The sequence below is a fragment of the Haliotis rubra genome, unplaced genomic scaffold (genome assembly GCF_003918875.1).
Source record: "Haliotis rubra isolate DU_JTF1 unplaced genomic scaffold, ASM391887v1 Scf540, whole genome shotgun sequence".
Classification (NCBI taxonomy): domain Eukaryota; kingdom Metazoa; phylum Mollusca; class Gastropoda; order Lepetellida; family Haliotidae; genus Haliotis; species Haliotis rubra.
This window is the reverse complement of record NW_025767236.1, coordinates 203,482-223,871: the sequence shown is the minus strand read 5'-3', so window position 1 is coordinate 223,871 and position 20,390 is coordinate 203,482. Positions and strand designations below refer to the sequence as shown.

General features: G+C 44.3%; 2 protein-coding genes across 2 annotated transcripts in view; one reads left to right on the top strand and one right to left on the bottom strand.

The window, feature by feature from the left end:
• The first annotated feature begins 469 nt into the window (after positions 1-469).
• LOC124253457 (bifunctional D-cysteine desulfhydrase/1-aminocyclopropane-1-carboxylate deaminase, mitochondrial-like) lies at positions 470-8,839 on the top strand. The gene is made up of 10 exons (XM_046687233.1): positions 470-552; positions 1,157-1,362; positions 2,250-2,363; positions 2,809-2,967; positions 3,308-3,444; positions 4,479-4,578; positions 5,106-5,206; positions 6,247-6,410; positions 6,977-7,117; positions 8,023-8,839. Exons 2-10 carry the CDS (start codon positions 1,180-1,182, stop codon positions 8,130-8,132), a joined length of 1,209 nt encoding a protein of 402 aa, XP_046543189.1. The 5' UTR covers positions 470-552; positions 1,157-1,179; the 3' UTR covers positions 8,133-8,839.
• Positions 8,840-18,240: 9,401 nt separating this feature from the next.
• LOC124253449 (bifunctional D-cysteine desulfhydrase/1-aminocyclopropane-1-carboxylate deaminase, mitochondrial-like) overlaps positions 18,241-20,390 on the bottom strand; it is a 37,693-nt gene continuing 35,543 nt past the window's right edge. Inside the window, exons 7-9 of the mRNA XM_046687223.1 lie at positions 20,074-20,237; positions 19,184-19,324; positions 18,241-18,703 (exon numbers count right to left, since the gene is read on the bottom strand). Coding sequence (XP_046543179.1) covers positions 18,582-18,703; positions 19,184-19,324; positions 20,074-20,237 — 427 coding nt within the window. The 3' untranslated portion in view covers positions 18,241-18,581. The remainder of the gene's footprint in view (positions 18,704-19,183; positions 19,325-20,073; positions 20,238-20,390) is intronic.

Here is a 20,390-nt window from a genome sequence, read left to right as displayed (position 1 = left end):
CTTCTGGGACAGGCAAGCGAGATGTGATGATTCGTCACATGTTTCAGAGTCCTTTCAAAATACTGCATATCAAGGTTTACCGGTTTCATTTATGTTGAGCGTTCACGTTTGGATGCTCCCATTTTAGAATAGACTGGGCTATTGTCTACAGCAAACGGTAACCGTACATCGCGTACAAATAGCGAAACCAGTTTTAGCTTGCATCGCATACCAGCAAAGGAACCAGTTTAATCGTATGGATCACTATTAAAAGTGTACCAATGAATGTGGAACGAACTTACTGTAAATATTTTTAATTCTTGACATTTACTTTCCAAGAGCCCAACAATGTCATAACCCTTAAGAACGTAAAGGTGCAATGTGTATCCTTTACATTCACTTGAAAACTTAAAATATGAAAGACTACGTTTTGCCTCCAAGCATAGTCTATTCCGTTGTTGTGGAACAAATATGTAAATAACCAAGGGTAGATTATTCCCACAAAAGTCGTTCCATGGAAGACCGCATATATTTTCTTGTTTACACCATAATGGAGCACTTAACTGGTGCTAGGTATTGTAATAACAGCACATTTTTACAGTGACACTCTCTTACATGCAGTCAGTTCAACTCTGACGAAATCAGTGTTGGCGAGTGGATGAATATGTTTTGTTTTGTGATGTAAATTGGCAAATAGTATCCTCGCGTAACCGGTTTTCGAACAAATAAAGCGACGACGTTTATAAAACATCAGTAATTAAGCGGACAACAATATACATTATATCGTCAGAATTCACTATATCACATTAAAAAGTTCACACAGTTCAAATACGAATTGTTAACGTCAGATAACAGTGAAATGCACACAAAATTACATCAGTCTTTTCTTTGAATAAAGCACATGTACTCTTCTCTTTCACCATGACATGGGCACCAAAATTCTGACTTGCAACGCACAGTTTTAACTGGAGTGCAAAAACCAAGATGTACCCAGTGTTGAGAAGGGTGTGTACATTGAGCCCACTTCGCGAACATGAGGGAGACACAGCTACTAACCTCAACGTCGCGTAACCTGTTTTCGAACGACTCCTATTGCATACCCAGTATATTCATTATGTTTACATAAACAGGTCGTATCTTGCTATCTTCAATGTATTTATATAGTCTCTGTATGTAGGTCAGCCTACGTTGACTAAGAGAATGAGATCAAGTGTAGCAGTTGTGGGGAAGATACGGACAAGTCAGCATTGTTTACAGACATTGAAGGTTGAACCTACCAGGATCATTTATCAAAGGGTGCAGAAGATGACAACATTTCTTGAACCTTACAACCCCCCATCATGGGCAAAAGAATTGAAATTTATACCAAAGTTCCGAGTGCAGGTAAAATACCTAACTTATAATCCATCAAAACTGGTAGTCAAAGCAAACCTGATTCAAGTCTTCTAATCACCTCTTTGTCCGCCAACTCAGTTTTATGGTGTATATCTATCTATGAGTTAATGATTACTCTCTTAGTACACAGAGAAAATCTGTCACTCTAAATGTGGAGCAGAATCATTATTACATGGATCCCACAACACAGAACTGAGAACTGAGAAAGTACAAGTATGCTAAAAAGTTGCCAAACTTCTTTCTTTGAATTGTGTTATGTTTGATTATGACAGAAAAGAAAAGTACTAATTTATCATGTGTACATTTTTGTATTGCTATTCATGAGATACATTTATCAGGACCTGCTCAGAGGCTGATGTTGCTGGCGGACGATGGGGTAGCCTAATGGTTAAAGTGTTGGCTTGTCATGCCGAAGACCCGGGTTCGATTCCCCACATGGGTACAATGTGTGAAACCCATTTCTGGTGCCCCCCACCATGATATTGCTGAAATATTGCTAAAAACGGCATAAATCCATAATCACTCACTGATGGTCGGCTCATATATAAGTAAAACTGACATTAAAAATTCCCAATTTGGATTAAACAGTCCAAATTTATTCATGTAAATTATGTAAATAAAACAATTTAAAAAATGTAGTCTGGAACAAACTTTGTGTTTTCTCAATTTGCCTGCCAAGTTCACATGGAGTCCAAAGTATATCCCTGTGTTATGAACTTTAAGGAATTCCTTGAACAAGAAAAACTGAATTAAATATAGTAGTTGAAGAACCATGGGAAGAAAAAGGGAAACGACTTGGTTAAAACAGAAAATATGTCCTCAGGTTGTTATGCATTTTATATTGTATCCATGGTAACAGTTTGTGCATTTTTCAGCTGGCACAACCTAACACTCCTATTCACAAGTGGAATATTCCAGGTGCTCCAGAACGTTTCAGCATCCACATCAAGCGGGATGACATGACTGGAGGTACTCTTTCAGGGAACAAGGTCAGCAAGGGTAGATATATGGATGTATATGTACAGTTATGTCAAATTCAAAGGGGCCACACATTGTATTTCATTATAACAGTAGTTTGTGATATCCTTTTGACTTAAATAAAGAGCAAGTGCCCAAGACAGAGAAAACCAGTTTGTTAAATCTGTCTGTTTGTTAAGAGCATGGGTTGTATGACTGGGGACGTTTTTTGGTCTGGGTGAGCAGATTTGCTGTCTTCCTTGGCTGTTGAAGTTTTATGCCCTTTAATGCGTGTATGGTATATCAGTGGTTACTGACTTGGTCAGAATAGTACAAGCAGCTGAACACACACACACACATGCACATTGCACAGAGACACTCATCACACAGTATGTATGTGAAGCAAATATTGGTTTCATCCCATGCCTCTTTGGTCTTTGTAAATTTTTTATGGACTTGTGTTAAATGTTGTTGCAGGTCCGGAAACTGGAGTTCCTGTTTGCCGATGCCATTGATCAGGGCTGCAAGCACGTGTGCACTGTTGGCGGGATTCAGTCCAATCACTGTAGGGCGGTGGCTGTTGCAGCGCGACAACTTGGTCTTATACCACATCTTCTTCTTCGCACTACCACCACGGTATGACCTTTCAGTCTTAATGATATCAGCTCGATCTGTTTATCATGAGTTCGCTGTTTGGTGCTGCCATTGGCAATGCTCTGAGGGGCGGTCAGGAAGCCCAGTAGAGCATTCATTTGTCCTGCTAAAGACTTGGAGTTGATTCCAATCATAAGTACAATGTGTGAAATAATTGTATAGTGTGGCATGAACTCTCTCCTTCAGTTATCGTGTTTGGCTCTGACGATCAATCAGTGTATTTCTTGCTTGTGGTTATCTCTACACAAAGCAGTTGCTGTTACTCACAGTGTTTCTGTGACAAAACCCAATCCTGTGTTCTGATTGATTGTAATTTTTGCAGTCACCATCAGATATTGGTTGTGAGGGGAACGTGTTGCTGAACCGGATGTGTGGGGCACACATGTACATCGTGCCCCGGGCTTCACCGTACATCGCTGAGCTGAGGCCCAGACAGGAGAGACTGGCAGAGATTATAAAGTGAGTTTTACAGAGGGGGTAGAGCACATATACAGAGGGGGTAGGGCACATGTACAGAGGGGGTAGGGCACACATGTACAGACTGGGAAGGGCACATGTACAGAGGGGTAGGGCACACATGTACAGAGGGGGTGGGGCACATATGTACAGAGGGGTGGGGCACAAATGTACAGAGGGGTAGGGCACACATGTACAGAGGGGTGGGGCACACATGTACAGAGGGGTGAGGGCACAAATGTAGAGGGGGTAGGGCACACATGTACAGAGGGGTGGGCACACATGTACAGAAGGGGTAGGGCACATATACAGTGGGGGTAGGGCACACATACACAGAGGGGTTAGGGCACACCTGTACAGAGGGGTGGGGCACACATGTACAGAGGGGGTAGGGACACATGTACAGAGGGGGTAGGACACATGTACAGAGGGGTAGGACACATGTACAGTGGGGGTAGGGCACACCTGTACAGAGGGGGTAGGGCACATATATACAGAGGGGTAGGGCACACATATATACAGGGGGTAGGGCACACCTGTACAGAGGGGTAGGGCACACCTGTACATAGGGATGGGGCACATGTACAAAGGGTGGGGCACATGTACAGAGGGGTGGGGCACACATGTACAGGGGTGGGGCACATGTACAGAGGGGGTGGGCACATGTACAAAGGGATGGGGCACATGTACAGAGTGGGTGGGGCACATGTACAGAGGGGTGGGCACATGTACGAAGGGATGGGCACATGTACAGAGGGGTAGGGCACACATGTACAGGGGTAGGGCACATGTACAGAGGGGTGGGCACATGTACAAAGGGATGGGGCACATGTACAGAGGGGTAGGGCACACATGTACAGGGGTAGGGCACATGTACAGAGGGGTGGGCACATGTACAAAGGGATGGGGCACATGTACAGAGTGGGTGGGGCACATGTACAGAGGGGGCATATTTAAATACATCCAAAGAAACAGAAGATGAAGGAGAATATTATCTTGTATTATCAGAGAAACAGCTTGATACGTGTGTGTTTCAGACAACAGACCGGAGAGTCTACTTACCTCATACCTGTCGGGGGTTCCAACAAGGTGGGACTGTTTGGTTACATCTCTGTCTTCCAGGAACTCCAGACACAGGTACCGTCTTACCCTGGCATGGTTTTACTCCATAGAAGAGAGAGTGCGATACATTTTTAGGAGGCTGTACCGATTTTCAGAAAGTCGAAATGTCTTTTTGGATAGAGTGGGCCAGAAGATATAAACTATTTTTTTCACAGGTTTTAATATTATATTTTTATATTGATAGAATGAATAAATGAGGGGTGTTTTTAATATTAATCATATCTGTTTAGAATAAAAACAACACTTTTTCACTCCACCATGTAGAACTTTGTTTGTTATGAATACATTTAGAAAGTGGTCAAGTGGACATTATATCTGGAGTTACACTTTCTCAGTAAAGTACAGATTCTAGTACATTTGTTGGGTTGAGTCCCATCGAACACACACCCTCAGTCAGCACACAAAGTCAGCCGTCTGTTGCACAGCTACTTAATATTATTGATATTGATTGGTGATGAAGAAGAGAAAGTTCAGCCTCCCTCCCGCTCCCTCTACCCAACATTTAGCAACATTGACTTTATTTTACACATTATCTCATTCAGGGTGTGCTGGAGAAGTTCGATGATATTGTGTTTACATGTGGCAGTGGAGGCACCGCGGCTGGACTAAGTATAGCTAACTACCTGACAGGTAGCGAACTCAGGTAAGACAGACAGTGCTACTGATGTCTACCTGTGGAGTACTGTGCCCACTTGAATATGAAATACATTTCTATCCCTTGATTAAATATGATAACTGTTGTTATAACAAAGCTTATGATGCTTATGGTACAGCTTGTTTAAAGTGTCTTCTTGTATTTCTACCTGTGCATATCATGGGTTCGTGGTGTGTGACGATGACATGTATTTCTACCTGTAGATGTCATGGGTTCGTGGTGTGTGGCGATGACGTGTATTTCTACCTGTACATGTCATGGGTTCGTGGTGTGTGGCGATGATGTGTATTTCTACCTGTACATGTCATGGGTTCGTGGTGTGTGACGATGACATGTATTTCTACCTGTACATGTCATGGGTTCGTGGTGTGTGGCGATGACATGTATTTCTACCTGTACATGTCATGGGTTCGTGGTGTGTGGCGATGACGTGTATTTCTACCTGTACATGTCATGGGTTCGTGGTGTGTGACGATGACGTGTATTTCTACCTGTAGATGTCATGGGTTCATGGTGTGTGATGATGATGTGTATTTCTACCTGTAGATGTCATGGGTTCGTGGTGTGTGACGATGATGTGTATTTCTACCTGTAGATGTCATGGGTTTGTGGTGTGTGACGATGACGTGTATTTTTACCTGTGCATGTCATGGGTTCATGGTGTGTGACGATGTGTATTTCTACCTGTAGATGTCATGGGTTTGTGGTGTGTGACGATGACATGTATTTCTACCTGTGCATGTCATGGGTTCGTGGTGTGTGACGATGTGTGTTTCTACCTGTAGATGTCATGGGTTCGTGGTGTGTGACGATGACATGTATTTCTACCTGTACATGTCATGGGTTCGTGGCGTGTGGCGATGACGTGTATTTCTACCTGTGCATGTCATGGGTTCATGGTGTGTGACGATGATGTGTATTTCTACCTGTACATGTCATGTGTTTGTCTTGTGTGACAATGACTTGTATTTCTACCTGTGCATGTCATGGATTCATTGTGTGTTGATGACGTGTATTTCTACCTGTAGATGTCATGGGTTCGTGGTGTGTGACGATGACGTGTACTTCTACAATCACATCCAGGAGACGCTGGAAGACGTTGGCCTCGCCCACGTCAACGCTCAAGACATTGTGGACATCGTGACAGGCTACAAAGGGAAAGGCTATTCCATCTCAACTGATGAGGAGCTGGGTGGGTGTTTACTGTATCTTTTATTTAATCTCAGTTAATCTACTTATAACTGTTAATGTTACTTACAAAGTGAAATACTCCCTTGTAAGAAAGTAAGATACTTTATGGATCAATGCCAATCAGACAGATCATACTCCCTTTCAAATCAGTATCATGATTCATCTTCGGCAACATATGCTTGTACATCTGCATGTACCCACCAGAGCTCTTAGATCAAAAGATACGTTAAGACTAACACAGCCAAGCACTAAAACATCAATGGGTGATAGAGCCTTTTCTGTAGCAGCACCAGCTCTGTGGAACAATCTTCCAGTCACCCTCAGACGAACTGAGTCCCATTCACAATTCAAGAACTTGCTCAAAACCTACTTCTTCAAGATGGCTTCTGAATAGAACTCTTTTCCCACTTATTGTGTTTTTAACAATGTTATGCAGCGCCGTTGAGCATCTATGATAGAAACGAGGCGCTATACAAGCCAATTATTATTATTATTATTATTATATTTTGGGAGATGTGACTTGCGGGGTCGCACATTAGTAAATAACTTTAATTATCCACGTTACAGATTTCATCACTGATGTCAGCATCCAGTCGGGCATCCTGCTGGACCCCACCTACACAGGGAAGGCAGCCTGGGGCATGGTGCAGGAACTCTCCTCCAACCCTGGCCGCTTCAAGGGGGACAGGGTCTTGTTTCTTCACACAGGTAGATTCAAGGGGGACAGGGTCTTGTTTCTTCATACAGGTAGATTCAAGGGGGACAGGGCCTTGTTTCTTCACACAGGTAGATTCAAGGGGGACAGGGTCTTGTTTCTTCACACAGGTAGATTCAAGGGGGACAGGGTCTTGTTTCTTCACACAGGTAGATTCAAGGGGGACAGGGTCTTGTTTCTTCACACAGGTAGATTCAAGGGGGACAGGGTCTTGTTTCTTCACACAGGTAGATTCAAGGGGGACAGGGTCTTGTTTCTTCATACAGGTAGATTCAAGGGGGACAGGCTCTTGTTTCTTCACACAGGTAGATTTAAGGGGGACAGGGCCTTGTTTCTTCATACAGGTAGATTCAAGGGGGACAGGCTCTTGTTTCTTCATACAGGTAAATTTAAAGGGGACATGGTCTTGTTTCTTCACACAGGTAGATTCAAGGGGACAGGGTCTTGTTTCTTCATACAGGTAGATTCAAGGGGACAGGGTCTTGTTTCTTCACACAGGTAGACAGGGGACAGGGTCTTGTTTCTTCATACAGGTTTCAAGGGGACAGGGGACAGGTAGATTTCAAGGGGACAGGGCCTTGTTTCTTCACACAGGTAGATTCAAGGGGACAGGTCTTGTTTCTTCACACAGGTAGATTAAAGGGGGACAGGGTCTTGTTTCTTCATACAGGTAGATTCAAGGGGGACAGGGTCTTGTTTCTTCATACAGGTAAATTTAAAGGGGACACGGTCTTGTTTCTTCACACAGGTAGATTCAAGGGGGACAGGCTCTTGTTTCTTCATACAGGTAAAAGTAAAGGGGACAGGATATTATTGTCTTCACATTTGTAGGTGGCATCAAACCCAACTCACCCAACTCACTCACTCGCATAGTTTACTGTTATTCTTGCTGTTGCAGGTGGGGTGTTCGGGCTGTTCGATGGCAGGATGAATGCTGTTCTGAAGACACCTACTTCTGAAACTGATAACCTGAAGATGTGGCCAGACAAAACATGTGACCCATCCTGATTGCCTCTCGGACCTCTGGTTAACTCATTATTCTGATCGTGATAACATGCATTGGGCTACCATCCCTTGGACAACTCATTTAATTAACATATTGAATATACATCGTTATTGAAAATAATGTCTTTTTGTGGTGTATTTTTGTTTCTACCATCTTAAGGGTGCATGGGTTGGTTTACAGTCTGTGGGTACAGCCTAATGCTTGATGGAGTATTTAACAAACCAAATTACATTGTAGATATATCTGATGCGTGGATGGTTTGTATGGAAGTTGTAAGAATACCACAGTTAGGCATGTATTGTAGATGAAAAAACATCTAGAGTTATCCCCACTGGATCTATTTCATTCAGAAAATATCGTGACTATCATCAGAATTTCAGCTGCCTCATTAATTTGATATATTGCAAATGTAATGTCAACAGTTTGCCAACTCAGATACGAAATGTACCTTTTATGTTAGCTGTACATTGAATATATTGGGAGGGATCTCAGCCAATCAGAAGTCGACATAAATGTGATATTTAAGATGTCATGTATTGCCATTATGCCATGCAGTTATTGTTGATATGTCCTTTAATTAGGTATGAAAATGTCACTTAGTAAGTGATTGAAATGTTGGAAATAGATGTGCCCACAACTCATGTCTGTCAGTGATAATCAATATTTCAGGGAAGCTGTGTAAATTCGAAATAATAAATTGGAAAATTTAGTTTGGATTTGTTTTTGTGCATAGATGTGTATGAGTATTGTGTCTGTATATTGGCGGTGCCTGCCAGGACAGTGTGTTGGTGTAGAAACTAGGCGTGGGTATTGTGTCTGTATATTGGCAGCGCCTGCCCGGACAGTGTGCAGCTGTTGGTGTGGAAACTAGGGGTGGGTATTGTGTCTGTATATTGGCGGTGCCTGCCCGGACAGTGTGCAGCTGTTGGTGTAGAAACTAGGGGTGGGTATTGTGTCTGTATATTGGCGGTGCCTGCCCGGACAGTGTGTTGGTGTAGAAACTAGGGGTGGGTATTGTGTCTGTATATTGGCGGCGCCTGCCCGGACAGTGTGCAACTGTTGGTGTAGAAACTAGGGGAGGGTATTGTGTCTGTATATTGGCGGTTGCCTGCCCGGACAGTGTGCAACTGTTGGTGTAGAAACTAGGGGTGGGTATTGTGTCTGTATATTGGCGGCGCCTGCCCGGACAGTGTGCAACTGTTGGTGTAGAAACTAGGGGTGGGTATTGTGTCTGTATATTGGCGGCGCCTGCCCGGACAGTGTGCAACTGTTGGTGTAGAAACTAGGGGTGGGTATTGTGTCTGTATATTGGCGGCGCCGCCTGGACAGTGTGCAACTGTTGGTGTAGAAACTGGGGGTAGGTATTGTGTCTGTATATATATATTGCGCTTCGGCCCGGACAGTGTGCAACTGTTGGTGTAGAAACCAGGAGGGTATTGTGTCTGTATATTACGGTGCCTGCCCGACAGTGTGTTGGGTGTAGAAACCAGGGGTGGGTATTGTGTCTGTATATTGGCGGCGCCTGCCTGGGACAGTGTGCAACTGTTGGTGTAGAAACTAGGGGAGGGTATTGTGTCTGTATATTGGCGGTGCCTGCCGGACAGTGTGCAAACTGTTGGTGTAGAAACCAGGGGTGGGTATTGTGTCTGTATATTGGCGGTGCCTGCCCGGACAGTGTGCAACTGTTGGTGTAGAAACTAGGGGAGGGTATTGTGTCTGTATATTGGCCTGGTGCCTGCCCGACAGTGTGCAACTGTTGGTGTAGAAACTAGGGTGGGTATTGTGTCTGTATATTGGCGTATGCCTGCCTGGACAGTGTGCAACTGTTGGTGTAGAAACTGGGGGTAGGTATTGTGTCTGTATATATTGGCAGCCTGCCCGGACAGTGTGCAACTGTTGGTGTAGAAACCAGGGGAGGGTATTGTGTCTGTATATTACGGGCCTGCCTGGACAGTGTGCAACTGTTAGTGTAGAAACTAGGGGTGGGTATTGTGTCTGCATATTGGCGGTGCCTGCCCGGACAGTGTGTTGGTGTAGAAACTAGGGGTGGGTATTGTGTCTGTATATTGATGCTGCCTGCCGGACAGTGTGCAGCTGTTGGTGTAGAAACTAGGGTAGGTATTGTGTCTGCATATTAGTGGTGCCTGCCCGGACAGTGTGTTGGTGTAGAAACTAGGGGTGGGTATTGTGTCTGTATATTGTATGCCTGCCCGGACAGTGTGCAACTGTTGGTGTAGAAACTAGGGGTGGGTATTGTGTCTGTATATTGGCGGCTTCCGCCCGGACAGTGTGCAACTGTTGGTGTAGAAACTAGAGGTGGGTATTGTGTCTGTATATTACGGCCTGTCCGGACAGTGTGCAACTGTTGGTGTAGAAACTAGGGGGGTATTGTGTCTGTATATTGGGGGTGCCTGCCCGGACAGTGTCTGTATATTGGTGGTTTCTGCCCGACAGTGTCTGTATATTGGCGGCGCCTGCCTATATTGGCGCAACGCCCGACAGTGCGTCTGTATATTGCTACCCGTCCGTTGGTATACATTGTGCCTGCCGGACAGTGTCTAGTATATTGGACAGTGTGCAGTATATTGCCTGCCCGCCGAGAGCCTGCGCCGGACAGTGTGTTGGTGTAGAAATTAGGGTGTGGGTATTGTGTCTGACAACTGTCGGCGGTAATACCAGGAATGGTCTGTTTATTGGCACCCGCCCGGACAGTGTGCAGCTGTTGGTGTGGAAACGGTGGGTGGGTATTGTGTCTGCATATTGGCGGTGCCTGCCCGGACAGTGTGTTGTATTGTGTCTGTATATTGGCTGCCCGGACAGTGTGCAACTGTTGGTGTAGAAACTAGGGGTGGGTATTGTGTCTGTATATTGGCTGGCACCTGCCTGCGGACAGTGTGCAACTGTTGGTGTAGAAACTAGAGGTGGGTATTGTGTCTGTATATTGGCGGCGCCTGTCCGGACAGTGTGCAACTGTTGGTGTAGAAACTAGGGGTGGGTATTGTGTCTGTATATTGGGGGTGCCTGCCCGGACAGTGTCTGTATATTGGTGGCGCCTGCCCGGACAGTGTCTGTATATTGGCGGCGCCTGCCGGGACAGTGTCTGTATATTGGCGGCGCCTGCCGAGACAGTGTCTGTATATTGGCGGTGCCTGCCCGGACAGTGTGTTGGTGTAGAAACTAGGGGTGGGTATTGTGTCTGTATATTGGCGGCACCTGCCCGGACAGTGTCTGTATATTGGCGGCACCTGCTCAGACAGTGTCTGTATATTGGCGTGCACCTGCCCGGACAGTGTCTGTATATTGGCGGCACCTGCCGGACAGTGTCTGTATATTGGCGGCACCTGCCTGGACAGTGTCTGTATATTGGCGGCGCCTGCGGACAGTGTCTGTATATTGGCGGCGCCTGCCGGACAGTGTCTGTATATTGGCGGTGCCTGCCCGGACAGTGTGTTGGTGTAGAAACTAGGGTTGGGTATTGTGTCTGTATATTGGCGGCGCCTGCCCGGACAGTGTCTGTATATTAGACGCCTGCGTATAGTGTCTGTATATTGGCGGTGCCTGCCCGGACAGTGTCTGTATATTGGCGGTGCCTGCCCGGACAGTGTCTGTATATTGGCGGCACCTGCCGGACAGTGTCTGTATATTGGCGGCACCTGCCCGGACGAGGTCTGTATATTGGCACCGGACAGTGTCTGTATATTGGGTGCCTGCCCGGACAGTGTCTGTATATTGGCGGCACCTGCCCGGACAGTGTCTGTATATTGGCGGCGCCTGCCCGGACAGTGTCTGTATATTGGCGGCGCCTGCCGGACAGTGTCTGTATATTGGCGGTGCCTGCCCGGACAGTGTGCAGCTGTTGGTGTAGAAACTAGGGGTGGGTATTGTGTCTGTATATTGGCGGTGCCTGCCCGGACAGTGTGTTGGTGTAGAAACTAGGGGTGGGTATTGTGTCTGTATATTGGCGGTGCCTGCCTGGACAGTGTCTGTATATTGGCAGCACCTGCCCAGACAGTGTCTGTATATTGGCGGTGCCTGCCCGGACAGTGTGTTGGTGTAGAAACTAGGGGTGGGTATTGTGTCTGCATATTGGCGGTGCCTGCCCGGACAGTGTGTTGGTGTAGAAACTAGGCGTGGGTATTGTGTCTGTATATTGGCGGCGCCTGCCCGGACAGTGTGTTGGTGTAGAAACTAGGGGTGGGTATTGTGTCTGTATATTGGGGGTGCCTGCCCAGACAGTGTCTGTATATTGGCGCCGCCTGCCTGGACAGTGTCTGTATATTGGCGGTGCCTGCCGGACAGTGTCTGTATATTGGCGGTGCCTGCCTGGACAGTGTCTGTATATTGGCGGCACCTGCCCGGACAGTGTCTGTATATTGGCGGCACCTGCCTGGACAGTGTGCAACTGTTGGTGTAGAAACCGAAACTTCCAGAGAAGTACTGTATAACTAACTTATAGGGAACAGGTCAAAATGGCCACACGACAAAATTGCCACACTGACCCTAGTCAAAATGGCCACACAAAAAAACCAAAATGGCCACAACCCCTAGTCAAAATGCCCACAGCAAAAAATCAAATTGGCCATAGAAAATTAAAAGTCAAAATGGCCACACATTATTTTTTTTATATAATATGCCTAACATTTGTATTATGTAAAAACTTGATGTGTATTACAGTTAAACAAATCATATTTTCAACAAATAACAAATATATATATATTATCTTTTTTCATGTTTATGCACTTTTTAACTATTCACTTTTACATGACATCCATGTAGATAAGTTTTTTAATACTCATCGGGTACCCGGTAGTGTTTTGATAACATAACAATGAGTAATTGACTTACTGGGTTTGTCAATTGACTTAACTCAGTGTCATGATAACATGGATCTGCAGGGGGGTCTTGTAAAACACAGTATTTGGTAGGGGTTTGTGGCCATTTTGACTAGAACCTAACTTATACCCCACCCTATATCCAATAACGGTACTGTATAGTTAACGTGATATTGCTGGAATATGCCTAGAAGCAACATAAAATCATGCTCTCTCTCTCACTGATGCATGTCATGGTATACAAACTTGGTAGATACTTAAAATGTCAGTCGCTGAATTTTCTCCTTCAGAGTCGGTTTTCCAGGTCTCAAACTCACCACTGCTTCTCTCCCGGGTTAAATAAAGTCACAAGTATCTCATTACCTGTTGATTGGTCAGGATTTCTTTCGCGGTCTTTGTAGCGTCCTGTTTGTTCATAATATCAATCACTACATCTTCCTTGCCCAGATTTGATTATTTCAAGGACGGCGTGATGTTTGTGTTGTAGTGCTGAGGGTGACGTACAAGAACATACGACTAAACCACATTTGTAAACATGGATCTGAGAGAATCGTTTGTAAACTAAGTTAGAGACAATTCAACATCTAATTATGGTACAAAACACTCGAACAACAATGTTTTCAAAGCCATTTTATTACTGGCACTTTTATTAAGTTAATAATGTCAGTACATGCTCACTGTAAAGAAGACGCGAGTAAAGTCATTTTAATCTGGGGTACCACACGTGCGGGGTTTAAAATGTCAATACACTTCAAGTCTCGTCATTGGATGTCCGAGATGTTAGCGACGAGACTTCACGAGACAGCTGTTGATGTAATCAGGGAGATTAGAAGACGCTGTAGAATATCCCTGATGTAATACAGCCCCCACACTAATCCGAATAAACAATCACGACAAACAATTTGAACAAAAGTGTCTTTGAAATAAAAATATTTTTGGAAATGCATCGGAGTAGCTTTTAAAGCGGAAGACCGGAGACCGGTTTCCTATAAAATGTCATTCTGGAACATTGTGGAAAACTGAAGATGGCGGCCTCGGTATGTTTTCTGTCAAACCAGGGATAATCTACAACATACAACGTTATACAGTCTCCCTGGTCAAATGTTCATAAATGGTTCTGCCCTTTATCAATTTCTATTATTGGATCCGTAATTCTGTTCGGGTGTATGTGAATGACAGCGGCATTGAATTCAGCTGATTCAGAGATCTGTGCGTGTGTGAAATATTCACGGCGTGGTATACATAATACTATAGTTTGAATACCATATCCTTAACGTTCAGTTTTTAATATTCTCTTCGGAATAATAATAAGCCTGTGAGTGATTTTGAACAAGGCTGAAACAAAACGGGTTATATTTCGGAGAGAGAAACAAGAATTCTAATGGATCATGAACTGCTGTAAAGTGCGTGTGTTTATAGTAAGTGTGTGTGCATATTGTAAAACTCAACACATAAAACATAGCAGGTGTTAATCGTATCTCCCCTACACTTTCATCAAACACTAACAGATACTGCCAGCGGTTTTAAGTGTTAGCTCAGTTGGTGCATGTTTCATTTATATATATCTGCATTAAAGGGCAAGTTTACACGAAAATTTACCTTTTTGTCTTGCACCATTTCATCATAAAAAGTGTTTGTCAAGTAGTTTTATAGACAAAACCCAAACCGGGGCCTAGTTTATCGATTTTCTGACCCGCAGTGGGGTATAGTAGGGGGTGTTGATACTAAACCGGGGCCTAGTTTATCGATTTTCTGACCTGCCTGTGTTAACAAAGATAGAGTCTGTACACGGTGTGGTGGGCTTATCTGTTGTAGGGTTACAGCTACATAGCCGGCACTAGTCTCGACTAATACAAGCAGCCATGCTGTCGTACGTACGCACACACGGACAGAACTATGCAAGTGCTATTACTTTCAATGCAGCATTCATCCAGATCCCACCTCATCTCCTCTTCGTAGTGAACATACCGAGTCCGCCATCTTGTATGAGATCAACCAATATATATTCAGTGCAAGGTGCTCTGTTTTGATTCGATACCTGTATATATGAGTGAAATTCATAGGTATCCAATAGTTTTAAGTAGATATTTCTTTATTCGGATTAATCTTTGCTTCAGACAATCACACGTGATCTTAAAGTGACGCAATGTATTGTGTTTCTTCTAGGAAATATGAAACAAAGTAACAAATGTAACAACTAACAATGGACATTCAACAATGCTAGCAGTGTTCACAACGTGACTAACTGGTCGTAGATATCCATGCGTGCTGTTACTGCAATATTACCCTGACACAAACACTCAAGAGTGAGTGAATACACGATGGACATCATTTAGAAAGTTTTCAAATCTAACATAAATTATATCTGTACAATTCAGATTTTTGTATTCTTTTTGATTGAGTCCCATCCGGGATTCGAACCCACACTCTTAGAGGCAGGTACCTACTAGCCAGCACAGAGTCGGCGATCTAACCTACTCAGCCCCCACTTTGAGTGTGTGTGTAAATCAACAAGTGAACCCATCCGTCAGTAATGCTGTACTCTTGTGGGTAAATGTGAATAACACAGATAAACGAAAAGTGGAATACTTGTATGAAAAATAACATACAGCTGCTAACAAACCCTATAACAAAGTACTCAACAGTAGGGAATGTACAGTATTCAAGACTAAGTACACACAACCAGATAGATGTGACGAGTGGCATCTTCGGTTATCCTGGATAGTATAACTTGGTTATGTTGTAATAAATACTCTGGACCCGTGAAACAGTCCACAATAATCCAAAATATCACATCAGCGAGATATGAAACCGGACAGACAAAAGAACGAACTCATCGTAACAGAATGCAGAGACAATATCCTGCAAGGTCGAAGATGGCTCCTCTCAATGTGTCACATCAGGACGGTACCACAGAAACGATTTTGTGTCATGTGTCGTATAGGTCTGAAAACGAATCCAAAGAAACAAGTGGTCTGATATGATATACTGGATAAGCAAACTTGAATGAACGTTTGTCTCATGTTTTCCATAGTTTTCGATAATTCTCCTATACCACAGCCCACAGTGGAAGCATTTTAAGATCTGCGCATATAGGGCCCATCTTATAGTCAAATGACAAATATTAACCAACAACACAGAATGAAACAGCTGCGGGCATGCCCTTGTTTCTAAAACTAAAAAAAACCCCTAAATCAACAAACAAAACAAGCAACACTCTAACCACGCCCATTTTGACAAAAAGAATGATTTGAGCAAAAAACCCAAAGCATCACGTCCAACTGATGCATTGACAAGTAGCTGCCGTTAAATAGATCAGGATCATGGTTTGGACTATTTGAATAAACCAATAATAAACTTATTGCGGAAGGCTACAGGACTCAAATGACGACGAAATTTTTGACCAGGTGTTTGAAGAACACTTCCTATATATAGTCGAACCTCGTTGTGTTGAAGTCGTGGGAAAATGAAAATTCCAGTTCCCCGGGATTCAGGACAACCATCAAAGTGAAACGCGGACCACCAAACATCTTGTTTTGAGTGAATGAGTGATTTTAGTTTTACGCCGGTTTTAGCAATATTCCAGCAATATCACGACGTGGGACACCAGAAATGGGCTTCACACATTGTACCCATGTGGGGAATCGAACCCGGGTCTTCGGCGTGATGAGAGAACGTGTTAACCACTAGGCTACCCCACCGCGCCTCTTGTTTTGAGAGATAATTACATTGAACCCAATCATCTTTGGGTTTCTAAGACATTTCAGCATCACCGTTTCACTCATTTCTCAAAGTGCGCGTCGCTGCAGACACGGGAGAACAATCCTGTACCTTGTGTATACAGTAATGAGCTTTGATATGCACAGTTTAAACTCACTCAGTAAAATCTTACTATGTAAATGATCACATTCCCAGTAATTGACATGTAATTCAGCCCGTCACTTCACCAACTTTAGATATTATAATAATAAGCCAGCTCACACATATCTTTTTTCAACGCACGAGCAAATGCTATCGATGATATATATTTCACTTTTCATTATAACAAAGAACAAATATATATTTAGCAGGTAATACAAAGGAGAAATAAAACGAAATAAACGACTTCGTAGATTTAACAAGATGAATAAAATCGATGATTAATGGACATTTTGTAGTGCTTAGTAAAGGCAGTAATGACAACATTCTTAGTATAGAAAGTTCAACCCAACAAGGATTATAACAAGCCTCGTATTTCCGTCCAGTTTCCGCCAGTCACAAATAAGATTAAAGAACAAAAAACTGCTCGCTGCCGCGAAACCGCATCTGTCAAGTTACGTCCTGTATATAATTTGGATGCCAGATACTCCCAGAGTTCCAGACAACTCGACATGTCCAGTCAAGCAAATCCGAGATGATGATAAATATAGAAGTTCGCAAGGACAGGGAGGTGAGTTTGAGACCACCAGTAATTCGACACAACCAGGTTCGACTCTATTTAAGGTTCCCTGTATGCTTCTAACTATTGTCCTTGGTACAAAAGAATCCACGGGACAGATCTATGTATATGTTGATACCTGACCGCACACATAGCACCAAGTCAACTCAAGTACATCACTTGTTTGCTTTGTACAGACTTGGTCTTTTTAATCATGAAATCAAAGTTAACAATTAGAAACAACAAAACAAAAACAATATACACGGTCGTGTCCGTCTGGGTGATCAGCTCTTGACGGTACGTACACCAGCTATACACGCCGTGTCCGTCTGGGTGATCAGCTCATGACGTACACCAGCGTGCCAGGCTTCTCCCACCTACCCGATCTTCAATCAGATGGCATACCAGTTAATTAGCCATACCACCCAACTGAAGACCTCTTGCCTTACAGCCGAGACAAATAAAACAGACTTTTGCATAGAATGCATGGCATAAACTCTTAAGATAAGAGCTACATATTTTATCGAGTTGCCACTCTTTTCAAGAAAAGAGAAACGAAAATTAAAATTCAACATTGTAACATTGACACCCGTGTGCTGGTTCGTGTCAACTATGTGCTGTATTACACAACCACACCCCGTGTAGGTCAACTCGACTTCCGGTGTGACAAAACCAAGTGACACCCTCATATATAAAATATAATTCTTTAAAACTATGCATCATAATACACACATGAAACAGAGAACTCAGGACTTCTTTGAGTGGCATCTTAGAAGTTGGAAGTCAGATAGAACAAGTATATATGGATGACAACTTCTTTTATTCTAGAGCACAACGTTTCGATACAGGTTCTTAAAAACGATACAAGAATCTGTATCGAAACGTCGTGCTCTAGAATAAAAGAAGTTGTCATCCATATACCTACTTGTTCTACTGAGAACTCATGCTCTGCCCTCTACAATCGGGACACATTGATGAGTTGGATATATTACGTGCGCTTCCAGATAGTAATAGATTTGTATTTGGTCCTGGGGAAGGAGGACTCATCTATATTCTAGCATGTCTATCTTCGAGCGCTGCGGGCTCAGCTAGATGCAACTAAACCTAAGCGTAAACAACTACAAAACTCATCAGCAGATTTCATTGTCACCCCAATGTGACGTGTAGGGTGAGGAGCTCCTCTCGGTATCACCATTGCCCGGTCAGTGTGACCCATTCTGCGTCTGGTCGGGGTTTTTAGGGCACATTGTCACGTGGTTCGTCAACGCTCCAGGTTGCACTAACATGTCATCCATTCGACCGTCAAACAGCCCGAACATCCCACCTGAAACAATGTTAAAAAATGAGTCACTGAGTATGTTTTGTACATTTAGGCTCCACATACTGTTTCCGGGCAATCGAAGCCGTGCCTTCGGTGTGACGGGAGAACGCTTAAGTCACCCGGCTACCCCACCGTCCCTTAGCGTGATGGCGGTAATTACGTAAACAACCCATCACCTCTAAGCCCTGCAGATCAAAAAACCCACTCACGTGTCTACAAAGTGGACACTCCCAACCTGCATCTCCAGAACACGTCCCAGACTGCTTTCCTGTGTTGTCTGGGTAGAACAGCAACTCCCACGCCACCCTCCCTAGCCCCTCCCCAGCTCACCTGTGTATATAAAGAAGACCCCCTCCGCATGAAGCGACCAGGGTTGTGTTTCATCTCCTGCACCCCTATCCTCCTCCCCCACCAACCCCTCCCAGGAGCCCTTGACCGTGTATATGGGAGTCGCTAAACCCCAGACCCAAACCCACAACTTACCTGTGTGTAGAAAGAGGACCCTCCGTCCCTTGAAGCGGGTGGGGTTGTTTTTCATCTCCTGTACAAGCCCCCAGGCGGCCTTGCCAGTGTAGGTGGGGTCAACCAACACCCCCGTCGTACTGCTCACCTCCACTATGAAATCTGGAAGACAGATAAACTGTCGTGGTCAGGTGTTAGGTGTTCAGTATGTTTTGGTTGTTTTAGGCCACCCTGTGATACTGAAGCAGTATGACAACAAATGGTAATACTCGAGTTGCGACCAGACAAACCAGTGATTGGTATATTGCGACACCCACACCCGGGGTACGATGACCGCCCGATGCATTTACCTCTACCCCCAGAATCAGCTGCTGAGAAAGTAAACTAACCCGGCGACCCTCGAGTCTACCCCTACCATCTTGGGGTAGCACAATTAAAGACCTTTTTAGCACCTTAATGGACTGTGGTAGCACAATTAAGGACCTTGGAGAGCACCTTAAATACCTGGGGTAGCACAATTAATATCCCGGGGTAGCACAATTAATATCCCGGGGTAGCACAATTAATATCCCGGGGTAGCACAATTAAGAACCTCAAAATAGCCCCTTAAAGACCAGTGATAGCATGATTGAAGACCTTGGCTAAGCACAATTAATGACCTAAGTCAGCACTTAAAGACCCGCGGTAGCACAATTAAGTACCCTGGGTAGCACTTGGAAGAAGTAGGCTGTACACAATATCTAGTGACACCTATTGACCTTGACCTTCAAAATCGTCCGTCAATGTCCGAGTGGACTATAAATGTGTTGTGGAGAAAAACTGCCACAAGAACTCGGTTCGCCCTGATCATGTTGTCAGCGTCATTCAGGTGGGTTCTGCGTTAACGTTTGAGATCACTCACTCACACATACCTAGTTCCTCCTGTTTGGAGATGGAGTAGCCCTCCCCCTGGTAGGTGTCGATGACGTCGACGATGTCCTCCGACCTGGCGTCCTCGACCCCCAGCTGACGCAGCGTTTCGTTCACGTGTCGATGGGCGTCCTCTGGAGTGCTGTGCACCATTACGCCGTGAATCCTGCTCACAGAAACGTCACAGATACACAAAGCACCTTCATAATATTAGAAACTAAATTAAACATGCAGCATGTCACCGTGCCCAATTGAAACTATTCGGCATACACCGGGACACGGCAATTCATTCAGAGCATACTCATGCAATCAAAGTAAC